The sequence below is a fragment of the Myotis yumanensis genome, unplaced genomic scaffold, assembly GCF_028538775.1.
Source record: "Myotis yumanensis isolate MYYU_CA2020_CCGP unplaced genomic scaffold, mMyoYum1.0.hap1 SCAF_1, whole genome shotgun sequence".
NCBI classification, from domain to species: domain Eukaryota; kingdom Metazoa; phylum Chordata; class Mammalia; order Chiroptera; family Vespertilionidae; genus Myotis; species Myotis yumanensis.
The window spans coordinates 59,681,696-59,694,727 of record NW_027223752.1 but is presented as its reverse complement, the minus strand read 5'-3'; the positions used below and the strand labels follow the sequence as shown (position 1 = coordinate 59,694,727).

Below are 13,032 nucleotides of genomic sequence, written 5' to 3'. Positions count from 1 at the left end.
ACTGCTACTTCTATGATTTTAGCAGTTCACTTAATTTTTAGAAATCTTATTTAACTTGGATAAGAATACAATTATACAACCTGAACCACAATACTTGTGAACAGTTCATAAATCAAACATGTTAACTATACATGCTTCTTATGTCCTGTAAATGGACTCATGTATCTATTAAGATATTGAGCCAACACAGTAAAATGGCAAAAAGGTAAACCCCAATTTTTCAAGGCTGATAATTACAAAAATACATCAACTGTTCCTACAGAACAATATGGCCCTTCCTGTATGTAAAAAAAAAAACACACAACAAAATGTAGGCTTAATAATATGCTAATTACCTACCATATCTAACACCCATAATAGGAAACAAAAATTAACATAAATTCAAAATAGTACTCAAAGTGATTCAATGAAAACAAATTTAAAATTCCCATTTTATAATAATTGCTCAACATTTCCACTGTCAAGTGCTTACAAAATAACAAATGATAGATTTGTTATATCCAGATCTGGATATATTTTCAGATTAATATCTCCGTATTTTATCACCTGATGGATTTATTAAAATAATCAAGATTTCACTGCCTTAATTGAAGAAAGGCTTAGCACATTTTTCTTTGATTTTACTGTATTAAGTGAAAAGAAAACAGAGCAAAGTCAGATGAGATGTACAAATACTAAGAATTATTGTCATGGGTTTTTTTTTTACCTTTCTAGTCCAACTAATGAACTCTTGTCCCTTTCAAGAGTTACATTTTTCATTGTGACTTATTTGCTTCTTTAAGTAATGTTTAAAGAGTCTTTATAACTAGAATTGCTACACCTGTCTCCATTTTTAAATTAAGGTTTTTTTCTATAGAAAATTTGGGAAATACCAGAAAGTATAAAGAAAAAATTATTTGTGCCAGACCAGCATGGCTCAGTAGTTGAGCACTGATCTATGAACCAGGGTCATGGTTTAATTCCTGGTCAGGGCACATGCCGGGGTTGCAGACTCGATCTCTACTGTGGGGCATGCAGGAGGCAGCTGATCAATGATTCTCTCTCATCATTGATGTTTCTCTCTCTGAAGTCAATAAAATCAATAAAATAAAAATTCTTTCTGAAATCAATAAAAATATATTTTAAAATAAAAATAAAAAATTATTTGTAATTTCACTTTTATAATTAAAACTATCCTTTCAGTCTTATTTCTGTGGACCAAAAAGGGACCACATATTAAACCTGACAAGTTCAGGGGAGGTCTTTGGTCATAACATACCTTTGCAATTTCTGGCTAATTTCCTTTTACCAGACCCCTCACTGCATCAGAGCAGACCACAAAAACCCTCATTGTTATTGTTACCATGTTGTTAACTGCTAGTTATCCTATATCCACAAATGTAAAAGTATGTGTCTATTTATTTTACTCTTTATCTAATCCCAGAGATTTCCCTGCTTTGCTTTCTCCCACTTTCCTAATATTCTATTATCAATGGATTTCATGTAATCCTTATTCCTCCTCTTTGATTAGAATGTATAAAGTAAGGTGCAAAGCTGCTATTCTCTGGAGCATTTTCTCAATCCACTGAGATTTTGCTTCCCAGCAACTGTCTCAATTTGGCTCAAATAAACTCATAAAAACTCTACAGGTTTAAATGTTTCTTACATTGACATTTCAAAGGCATATAATTACTCTACATTCTATGTAGTTTACAAAATTAGAATCACACTATTCTCTAACCTATTTTACTTAAAAATTACTATTTCGCACATTTAAGAATGATTTTAACAGCTTCTTTAATTCGAATCCCATCCGTAGGTAAAGGGTTAAATTTATGTTTTAAAAGAATACCCCCCTTCCGGGCCAATGTGGCTCACTGGTTGAGCATGGCCCCATGAACCAGGAGGTCATGGTTAGATGCCAATCTGTGCACATGCCAGGGTTGCAGGCTCGAGCCCCAGTAGGGGGTGTGCAGGAGATAGCGGATCAATGATTCTTTCTCATCACTGATGTTTCAATAAAAAACTATTTTTTTAAAAAAAGAATTAGAATTCTGTTAACTTCAAGTTATAATAGGTAATAAATTAATTTAAAAATAAAAAATACCTACACCCTCCCCCACCCACACACTTTCTCTTTCCCTTCCCTTTTAGGCTCAGAGCTCAGAAAAGAATAAACCATTCACACTAGGGTGGTGTGATAAATATCACCGAAAATTTGGAGCCTAATAATATTAAAACCTTAAGCCAAAGGATATGATGGGCTAATAGTGACATTTCAAGCACTATCCAAAGGATGCGATCTTACCGGAAAATGCAAGTCTCCTAAAATTCGTAATACCTGTTCTAGCTACAAGAAAACTCCATTCCGTTTTTTCAATAAAGCTAGAATGAAGCAGTGTAAATTTCATCCCCGCAACAAAGTACCTTAATGGACTGAGTTCGTTAAAACTGGCACTCCCACTGGCAGAGTTGGATTCATCAAACAAGGGAAGCATGTAAGGTTTGCGAGGCACTCTATGGAGAGCTAATCCAGCAGATTTCTCGATTAGAAAGCCGACGCTAAAGGGGGCCGCTGGAGGAGGACAAGGATATGGAGCGCCTGGTGTACGAGCAGAAATCTCACCTGCACTATTTAATATTTAATTTCTCTATTCCTGGCATCACGGGGCTCAAACGTCACCAAAAAAAGATGGGCCGGCTGAAAACCCGGCAGGGTGACGCACGGAACATCTCACCATATGGATTCTCACCCGAGCCAGCCCAGGGGAGGAAGGAGGGTCCGCGAGCCGCACGCTTCCCCCGCACCTTGAGCGCAGCGCTGGGGTCTGCACGTGGCAGTCAGAGGCTGCAGGACCACCAGACCCGACGTCTCAGGAACCGACACCGGCTCTTTGCAGACTCCGGTTCCGAGGCCACCGGTGCGGCCACACGCACCAGGCGGCAGGAGTCGAACTCCGAGCTCAGCCTCAGAGGAGACCGCGCGAATGCCTCCGCCAGGCTTATGAGCCGCGGGTGCTAGCCAGGGCCCCGAAAGGTGGCCGCGACTCCTCTCCTGAGGCCCAAACCCACCCCGGGCCGTACCTGAAGGGGCAGCGCCACCTCCGCCCCAAAGTGCCGGCTGTTGCGGTGGCGTTGGTCACAGCTCCGAGCCCAGTGACGCTTCTTATAAAAACAACAACCTGCTCGCAGGCGTCCGCTCCCGAGAGGAGGCGGCCGGCGGAGCGCCGCAGTGCATGCTGGGACTCGTAGTCTCGCCCCGCGTCTTGCGTCGGGCGGCAGCGGAGGGAAGAACTACGACTCCCGAAAAGCAGCGCAGCCCGCCGCGGGGAGACCGCAGGAAGCCACGAGTCTCATAACATCCGGGCCCGGCCGCTCTAAAGGCAGAGAGGCGCCGCGGAAGGTTGCTATGGAGACGGGCTGCTACAATCGCTCCAAAGGATTCATGGTTCCAACCCTGAGGACTGCCCGGGATTTTGATCCAGCCCATGTTTTCCCTTCTCTTTCAGGCTTTAATTGGGTGTACATAAAAAGCCGCATCCTTTGGCCGCCTCGTCATCCGCTGAAGAAAAAGACTGCCTTTGACGATAAAAGAAAGATATGGAGAATGACCGGGTATGGCTGAGTGGGTTTGGACAGAGGGCTAGATGTTTTTGAATGTTCGTCTACTTTGCTTTAAATTTGGGGCACCATCCTAAAAAAAAACAAAAAAAAAATTCCACAAAACTACAACAAACACCACCTTTCTAGGCAGCCACTGAGCTACACAGATGCAAATGTGCAATGTTGAATTAAGCCAGAATTGCTCTAAAGGTATAAAGATGATTGGGGATGGTACGCAACTCGCACCGTATGGCGAACCATGAGGTGATGGCTTTGAACAACAAAAAATGTACCTTGTTCATTTTTCGTTTATTTACATTGTACCTTGCTCAAATACGAGCTACAAAAGGTAAGTGCACTCATACTGTTGATGGAAACTAGAAAGCTAAGCTTTAGCTGTCCCCCAATTGTGGAAGGAATAAAAAAGTTAAGAAAAACATTAACAAGAAAGATGGTGGGCCTCAACAGAAACAAAAGGTGTCTCAAACTTACACTTTTGTGTGTTTTTTTGCTTTGGACGTTACTATAGTTAACATCAACTGTGACACCAAAAAAGAAAAAAAAATAATTTATAATTACAGCTTCTCTAAGAAATATTTTTTTAAAATATACTTTTATTGATTTAAGAGAGAGGAAGGGAGAGGGAGATAGAAACATTAATGATGAGAGAGAATCATTGATAGGCTGCCTCCTGCACGCCCCCTTCAGGGGATAGGCCTGCAGCCCGGGCATGTGTCCTAGACCCTAATCAAACCTGGGCCCTGACATTGCTCTATCCACTGAGCAAAACCAGCTAGGGCTAAGAAATATTTTTATTATTTCAATGGCTTCTATATTTTTTAATATGTGTTTATACTGAAGGACTTTGAAAAATTAAAGTGGCCAGGCTTTTTCTAATTCTAGGAAAGCCTTACAAATTAAATTAGTAAGAAAGCTACTATCATCTATTTGTAGGATTGTATTCTTTCCCAAGCCAATTCTACGACATAGTCAATTTTAAAATAATCATTTACAATTTTAATTTATCTTTTTATCCTTAAGTAAAAAACAGTTGCTGAACCCATGCATAACTGACAGAGAACTTAAAATAATCATTTTATTATTCTTTGTATTAGACCAGTGATGGCGAACCTTTTGAGCTCGGCATGTCAGCATTTTGAAAAACCCTAACTCAGGGGTCCTCAAACTTTTTAAACGGGGCCAGTTCACTGTCCCTCAGACCGTTGGAGGGCCGGACTATAGTTTAAAAAAAACTATGAACAAATTCCTATGCACACTGCACATATCTTATTTTGAAGTAAAAAAATAAAACTTCAAAAAAAAAAAAAGGCCCTACTAACTGCAAAATAAAAAAAAATAGACCTCCTAACTTGTTCTTACCTCGGTCCTCAGGCAGCAGCAGGCTCTGCACAGGCAAGCTCGTGACTCCTCCGATCACACCCGAGACTGAGAGAAGGAGTCCAGAGACAGAGAGAGGAGGGGAGTTGGAGAGTGTGACGGATATTCCACACATGCGCACTGCGGGCCTCGTCGGCTGCTAAGCAACAGGCAGCGGCAAAAACACCCGGTGGGCCGGATACAGCGGGCCGCATGTGGCCCGCAGGCCGTAGTTTGAGGATCCCTGCCCTAACTTAACTCTGGTGCTGTGTCACATATAGAAATTTTTTGATATTTGCAACCATAGTAAAACAAAGACTTATATTTTTGATATTTGTTTTATATATTTAAATGGCATTTAACAAAGAAAAATCAACCAAAAAAATGAGTTCGCGTGTCATCTCTGACACACGTGTCATAGGTTCGCCATCACTGTATTAGACTATTTTGTTTAGTTTTATTTTAAACTGTATACAGTTTGAACTTCACATTTTAAGAATATGAGATTTGAGGAGGGTGAAACCCAAATAAGAAAGCTGCAGTGAGGGCCTATGACAAAAAAGTGAAAGTAGTGTGTATTTTGTTTCTAAGTCTATAAACATTTGTGAATTATCCTGGAGGTCTAAAAGATTTAGGTAAACACTAATTTCCAGATTGTGTGATATAAATTATACCAACAAAGCTTATCAGCTGACTTATCCTCTATTTTAACTAGATTTGGTTTTCTGTATTACATTTTGCACCAAAGCTGATCAAAATTTAGAACCAGAAGTAGAGAGTGATTTGATGAGAGTCCTCTGTGAAAGAGGTTCTCCTGGGCAAACTGACTGGGTGTCCATAAATTAGAGTTGGTACTTTTCCCCACAAATCACAGGGCAGTCACCTTCCACCTAAGAGGCTTTCCCTGTGCAGAGGTAACCTAGACATTTTGAGAAAAGCTGTCCTGTTGATACACCATAGGATGCTGGGAGTTTATTATCATCCAATGTCTGTGCTCTTGATATTTAAAAAAAAAAAATTAATACGCAGCATCAAAAAGAATAAATAGCAAAATCTGATGAGTTCTATTTCTAATTTTGCCAGCTTCCCATAAGATATATGAGTATGAACTGAATATTAGTAAACTAGAGGCCTGGTGCACGAATTTTTGCATGGGTAGGGTCCCTAGGCCTGGCTGGCGATCAGGGACGATCGGGGCCTTCTGGCTGCCAGCTGGGGCCTCCCTTCATTCTATGCCACCCCCTGGTGGTCAGCATACATCATAGCGATTGATCAAACTCCCAGTCTCCTGACCGAACTCCCGAGGGGACACTTTGCATATTAGCCTTTTATATTTATAGATTGTAGCATACTAATGTAGTGTTGTTAACCTGTAAATTTCAGAACTGAATTCTGGAAGAGCATACAAAAGCATTGAGGTAAACGTGCAAAAAAGAAAATGATAAAAAATGATTCCATTTTACATAGCAATTTATCTTTACATCCAATTTTCTTTCAGTATATATATCTTCATAAGCACAGACTAAGGCAGCTTTTGAAAACCAGTTTTACATATGATATACAAAAGGGAAATGATAATGATGAAGGGTTGGATCATAGGTTGATAATCATTTAAATCTGAACAAAGGAAAAGAAAGAGAAAGTGTACTAAATACTTCACATTTGCAGATTTGAACTCAAGCTTTTACAACTAATAGGTTCTGAACATTAGTAAATTTAACTTTGCTGAGACATTATATAGACCTAGAGGCCCAATGCATGAAATTGGTGCAAGGGGCTTGGCCCCCACCACTGCCATGGCTGGGGGCCTCTGCCTCAGCCCCTACCGCCGCAGCTTCGTCTGGAAGGATGTCCGGTCTAATTAGTATATTACACTTTTATTATTGTAGATAACCCAGGAATTCAGGGTGAGTTGGGTTACACTAAGAGGAACCTAACTAATCTGATCCAAGTATGCAACTCAGAAAAGGCTTTGTCCTCACATTAGTTTGACAGAACAGCTCTATAAACATTTTTATCTCCTTTTAGAGTTGAAGAAGCAGATTATATGCTTGCTAATTTTAAGGATTTAGAAGTCTTAAAGGGTCTTAGTTTCATGAATCAAAATCTGCTGTAGTGAGTTACTTATATATTTTGGATATTGATCCTTTATCAGATGTATCATTGCCAAGTATGTTCTCCCATACAGTTGGCTCCATTTTCATTTTGTTGATGATTTCTTTAATTTCTTTAATTTTTGGCATTTTTATTATATGTCTGTGCATGGACCTGTTTAGATTCTTCTTGCTTGAGACTTTCTGTGCCTCCTGAACTTGTATGACTTTTTCCTTCACCAGGTTAGGGAAGAGTTCTGCTATTATTACTTCTAACAAGTTCTCTATCCTTTGCTCACTTTATTCCCCTTCTGGCACTCCTATGATGCGAATATTGTTACGTTTTTATGTTGTCTCACAGCTTCCTTAAGCTGTCCTGTTTTTTCTTTTTTTTTTTTAAATTAAATCTTTATTGTTCAGATTATTACATTTGTTCCTCTTTTTTCCCCCCATGACTCCCCTCCTCCCAGTTCCCGCCCCACCCTCCGCCCTCACTCCCCACACACTGTCCTCATCCATAGGTGCATGATTTTTGTCCAGTCTCTTCCTGCATCTCCCACACCCCTTTCCCCCCCAAGAATAGTCAGTCCATTCCCTTTCTATGCCCCTGATTCTATTATAATCACCAGTTCATTCTGTACATCAAATTATTTATTCACTTGATTCTTAGATTCACTTGTTGATAGATGTGTATTTGTTGTTCATAATTTGTATCTTTACCTTTTTCTTCTTCTTCCTCTTCTTAAAGGATACCTTTCAGCATTTCATATAATACTGGTTTGGTGGTGATGAACTCCTTTAGCTTTTCCTTATCTGTGAAGCTCTTTATCTGACCTTCAATTCTGAATGATAGCTTTGCTGGATAAAGTAATCTTGGTTGTAGGCTCTTGGCATTCATCACTTTGAATATTTCTTGCCACTCCCTTCTGGCCTGCAAAATTTCTGTTGAGAAATCAGCTGATAGTCCTATGGGTACTCCCTTATAGGTAACTGAGTTTCTTTCTCTTGCTGCTTTTAAGATTCTCTCTTTGTCTTTTGCTCTTGGCATTTTAATTATGATGTGTCTTGGTGTGGTCCTCTTTGGATTCCTTTTGTTTGGGGTTCCCTGCACTTCCTGGACCTGTAAGTCTATTTCTTTCACCAGGTGGGGGAAGTTTTCTGTCATTATTTCTTCAAATAGGTTTTCAATATCTTGCTCTCTCTCATCTTCTGGTACCCCTATAATTCTGATGTTGGTATGCTTGAAGCTGTCCCAGAGGCTCCTTACACTATCTTCATATTTTCGGATTCTTTTTTCATTTTGCTTTTCTGGTTGGGTGTTTTTTGCTTCTTCGCATTTCAAATATTTGACTTGATTCTTGCGCTCCTCTGATCTGCTGTTGGGAGTCTGTATAATATTCTTTATTTCAGTCAGTGTATGCTTAATTTCTAGTTGGTTCTTTATCACAGCATCAAGGGTCTCATTAGATTTCTTGTAGATCTCATTAAGCTTATCGGCAGTTTCTAGAAAAATATTGAAAGACCTTAAAAGTGCGGTTTTGAGCTCTATATCCTCCATTTCTGTCATGTTTGTCTCCACATTTTTTTATGCTTTCTTGGTGCACCCCCTTGTGGTCTTTGTGTAAAGTCTTGTTGTAGGTAAGCCTTGATTGTTGTCGGTAATACTGGGGGTGATTTGACCTCCAGGCTAACTGGCTATGAGAATCAGCTGTGTCTGCAGTGGAAGAACTTCTGTGCTGGATCTCTAGGGCGGTGCTAATCTAGCATTTGCCTAAGGCTATCCGGCAAATGCCTCTGTGCAGGGCTTGGGCGGGGCGGGTGCCCAGGGATCTACAGGGCGGGTGGAGCGAGCAGTTATGGCTGCTCTCGGTCCTGTCCCCAGGGGCTCTGCTTCTCAGAGTCCCAGCAACCACTGCAAACCTTGGAGAGAAAGCTGCCTTCAAGTTCCGACCGAAGCCAGACAGTCCCGCTTCTCCCGTTTGAGTCTGGGTCCCTAGAGACTCGCCCAGATCTGGAGCTCAGAGTCTGAGACTCCCTCCCAATTGAAAACAACAACCGCGCCCTCAGCCACCAGCCCTCTCCACATGCGCTCCACACCTTAGTATTTCACTTCAGCACTGCGCCTCCTCTCAGTCTCGGTATGCTATTCTCTTTCCTCCTAGTTGTAGAACTTCCACTTAGCCAGCCTTCCTGTGGTTCTGGATGATGTCCGTTCCATCTTTTAGTTGTATTTTTGAAGTGGTTGTTCGAGGCAGTAAACTCTGGTGTTTACCTATGCCGCCATCTTGGTTTCCTCCTGTAAATTCCTGTTTTTTCTTTTTGGTTCTCTGATGGAGTGATTTTCTTCTACCCTGTCTTCTGATTCACTGATTCAATCCTTGGCTTCCCCTAATTGGCTGTATTCCTTCCAATGTGTTCTTTATTAGCGTTAGGTCATTCTTCATTTCAGACTGGTCTTTTTTCATAATTACTGTGTCTTTTCTCATGGTGTTGAGCATACTTGCCATCATTATTCTGAACTCTATATCTGATCAGTTTCTTATTTCCATTTCATTTAGCTCTTCTGGAGAATTCTCTTGCATTTAGGGCTTTTTTTGTCTCACCACTTTGGCTGCCTGTTTGGGTTTGTGTCTGTGTATTAGGTAGATCTGCTATGACTCCAAATCTCTAGTGCAGGACAATGTCAGAAGCTGTTTGTGACTGACCCTAAGTACCCTGTTAGGAGCTCTCAGCAACCCACAACTTGTGTCTTCCTCTGCTGGGGCTGGGTGCCTTTGGAAAGACCAAGATGTGCACCAGGGTCTGCTTTATCTAGCCCCAGGCCCAGAAGGAGACCAGGCAAAGACTCAAAGCCTCCAGAGATCCACCTCTACCTGCAGTGGGATTGACACTGATTAACCTCAGGCTATTGACCACGGGGTTGGGTGAGAAGTCTTCCAACAGGGTGGGGCAACTGCCTTCTCCTAGGCAAAAACCACTTGGATAGGAAAGTACTGCCAGAGAAAGATGTCCTCAGCAGCATGAGTGAATGACTCAGCACAGAAAACCAAGGTGGCTGCCCTCTAAGCTCCAAACCCAGAGCCCCCAACCCTGGACTCTACTCACACACCTCCAGTCCACTCTGTGCTCCCTCTGCCAGGCCCAAGGTGAGTGGCTGCACATAAAATTTTGTGCATTGGCCCTTTAAGAGGGTGTGTGAATTTCAAGCCATCTCTCCTTGGCAGGCAGCAAACCTGCTGCTTTTCACAGCCAGATATTATGTGGGCACCTTTCTCAGTTCTGGTGCTCTGGGCTGGGGAGCCAAGCTTGGGGTTTAGACTCCAGAGTTCTCAGTGGGAACCCCCCACAGTTGAGATATACTTCCTGCACTTCAGCTACTGTCCCTGGGAGCCTGGCCAGCCCTTTCATGCCTCCGCATTTCCTACCAGTCTCTATGCAGTCTCCACTTTCCCTCCTTGGTTATCAAGGTTCTCTCCAGCTAGTCTTCAGTTGATTTTGGGGGCTGGTTTTTCTGTATTTTAGTTGTATTTCCAGTTTGGTCCTGGGAGAGTGTCAGTGTAGCTTCCACTTACTCCGCTGCCATTTTGGATCTCTTCTGTCCATTTTTTAATCAGACCATTGTTTGGTGTGGGGTTTTTGCTTTCGAATTATATGAGTTCCTTGTATGTTTTTTAATATTAACCTCTTATCGGATATATAGTTTGCAGACATTTTGTCCCATTGTTTAAGTTGTTGTCTCATTCTGTTCATGGTTTCCTATGCTGTGTACAGACTTTTTGGTTTGATATAGTCCCACTTGTTTATTCTGCATGTGTTACTTGTGCTTTTGGTGTGACATCCAAAAACCTGTTGTGAAGACTAATGAGTTTTTTCCTACTTTTTCCCTAGAGTTTTGCAGTTTCAGGCCTTACATTTAAGTCTTCATTTTGAGTAAATTTTTTTGAGTTAATTTTTATGAGTGGTATTAAAATTAGGGCTGGGGCTAAGTTTAATAGTTTTGGTGTTTCCTCCCATCAACAACTTTATAATTGAGAATGATTTGATGTGTTTATATTTTAGGATAAAAAAAGTACTTTACCTTCAACTTCAGACACAGAAATGAAACCTCAACAACTGCCTACTTGTGTGAACCCTGGCAATCCTGTGTTTTCATGTATGTTGGATCCAAAAACACTCCTTACAGCTACCTCACTGTCAGAGCCTAAGATGATTATGTATAAAACCAATTCAAGTACTTATGGTGAATGTATACCTACGCCACAGTTTTTCCCCTGCATTTATACTCCAAAAGAGCTAGAATTTTCAAGGCATATCAGAGCTACTGGATTTTATCAAAATAACACTCTAAATACTGCACCTGACAGAACCAGAACCTATAATTTTCATAATTTTCAACATAATCAATGAAAATATATTCTTTTGTATATTTAACAGAAAATATACTCAGAAAAAAAAATGAGTTTTAAGTCTAAGGCTAGAATACCTAATTGGGAATATGGAAAGATTTTAATTTTAAAAAATATTTGTAAGAAATAAAGTATTTCAACTGATAACTGAGTGACACTGACTTCTTAAAAATGTGTTAGAATAGCAGAATAAAAGGTAGAAGCATTTTTGTACATCTTAGCTTTATTTAGTTCATGTATTCCACAATCTTAAAAAAAACTTTCATGATCTCAGTTGTCTACTGGATATATTTATCAAGACAAAGGAACATAGGAGCTCTAAGAAAAAGATTGAATTAAGGAAGAATCTGACCAGTAATTTCCCACTTGTGTGTTATTTCAAGTAATGGCTTAGAACCTGGGGAAATGTTAATTCCCTCTGCTAGGCTCATGGAAGAGAGGACATTTTTTCCCCCATTTTAAAATATTGATTAGAGAGAGAAACATCAATTTGTTGTTTCACTTATTTATATATTCATTGGTTGCTTCTTGTATGGGCCCTGACTGGAGATTGAACTCACAACCTTGGTGGATCGGGATGACAATCTAACCAACTGAGCTATCCTGATAGGGTGAGAGGACTTGTTATTCATCCATTCATTCACCAAGTAATTATTTTTAAATTGATTTCAGAGAGGAAGGGAGAGAGAGAAACATCAATGATGAGAGAGACTCATTGATGGGCTGCCTCCTACACCCCGCACTGGGGATCAAGCTGCAACCCGGGCAAGTGCCCTGACTGGGAATCAAATTGTGACCTCCTGGTTCATAGGTCAATGCTCAACCACTGAGCCACACTGGCCAAGCCAGCAAGTAGTTATTGAACCCCTACTTATGGTAGACACTATACTATGTAAATATACATACTATAAAAAAAAAAGACATTTATGTATGTTACTTTTGTTGTTTTGTTACCAGGAAAGGGCCTGGCCCTGATCAGGTCTACCTAGGGCCACTGGTAGTGTGTGGGTTCTTGACTTCGTGCAGGAAAGATTTCATAGTATGAGTCCAGGTGGTTTTTAGAAGACATTTATTAAAGCTGGGTCAGTGAAACAAGGAAGGGCCTAGGATAGAAGAAGCAACGAGAGAGGGACTAGGTGGGGAATTGACCTAGACTGGCCTGCTTTGGCTTACTGGGAAGTCAGAGAAAGGGGGCATTGGGGAATAAAATATTCTAAAATATTTATGTTTATATGGGGTGTCCCAAAATATATATAAACACACTTTGAATAATTATAAAGGCAATGTTTATTTAAAATACTTTCTGAAAGTTTGCATTACACCAATTCATGACCTACAGATGACCTACATTAGTACCCGTTTTTGCTAACTGAAAGAAATCCAAAGAGGATTTTTGTTTTGACCAAAAACTGTTACTGTCACTATTTCTATTTTTCTCTTTGTTTTAGGCTCAGGATATTAACATCAGTTAGGATGAATAATCTTGTGAGTCACTAGGGGATCAGAAAAGCTTGACCACCTATTTACAAAAATGGCTTGATGTGAGGAAAGAGCTCATTCACTCTGCAGCTTCA

At 40.5% G+C, this 13,032-nt stretch overlaps 2 protein-coding genes across 5 annotated transcripts in view; one reads left to right on the top strand and one right to left on the bottom strand.

The window, feature by feature from the left end:
- CCPG1 (cell cycle progression 1) overlaps positions 1-3,190 on the bottom strand; it is a 49,708-nt gene extending 46,518 nt beyond the window's left edge. For 2 of the 4 annotated variants that reach the window (XM_070422241.1, XM_070422267.1), the window contains exon 1: positions 3,064-3,188. The gene's annotated coding sequence lies outside the window, so the exon portion shown is untranslated. Of the gene's footprint in view, positions 1-3,063 lie in introns of all 4 variants that reach the window. The other 2 variants (XM_070422261.1, XM_070422250.1) reach the window with 2 other exon arrangements.
- A 177-nt stretch (positions 3,191-3,367) lies between these two features.
- Positions 3,368-11,572, top strand: PIERCE2 (piercer of microtubule wall 2). Its single transcript, XM_070404472.1, has 2 exons — positions 3,368-3,594; positions 11,112-11,572. Exons 1-2 carry the CDS (start codon positions 3,580-3,582, stop codon positions 11,457-11,459), a joined length of 363 nt encoding a protein of 120 aa, XP_070260573.1. The 5' UTR covers positions 3,368-3,579; the 3' UTR covers positions 11,460-11,572.
- Positions 11,573-13,032: the final 1,460 nt, after the last annotated feature.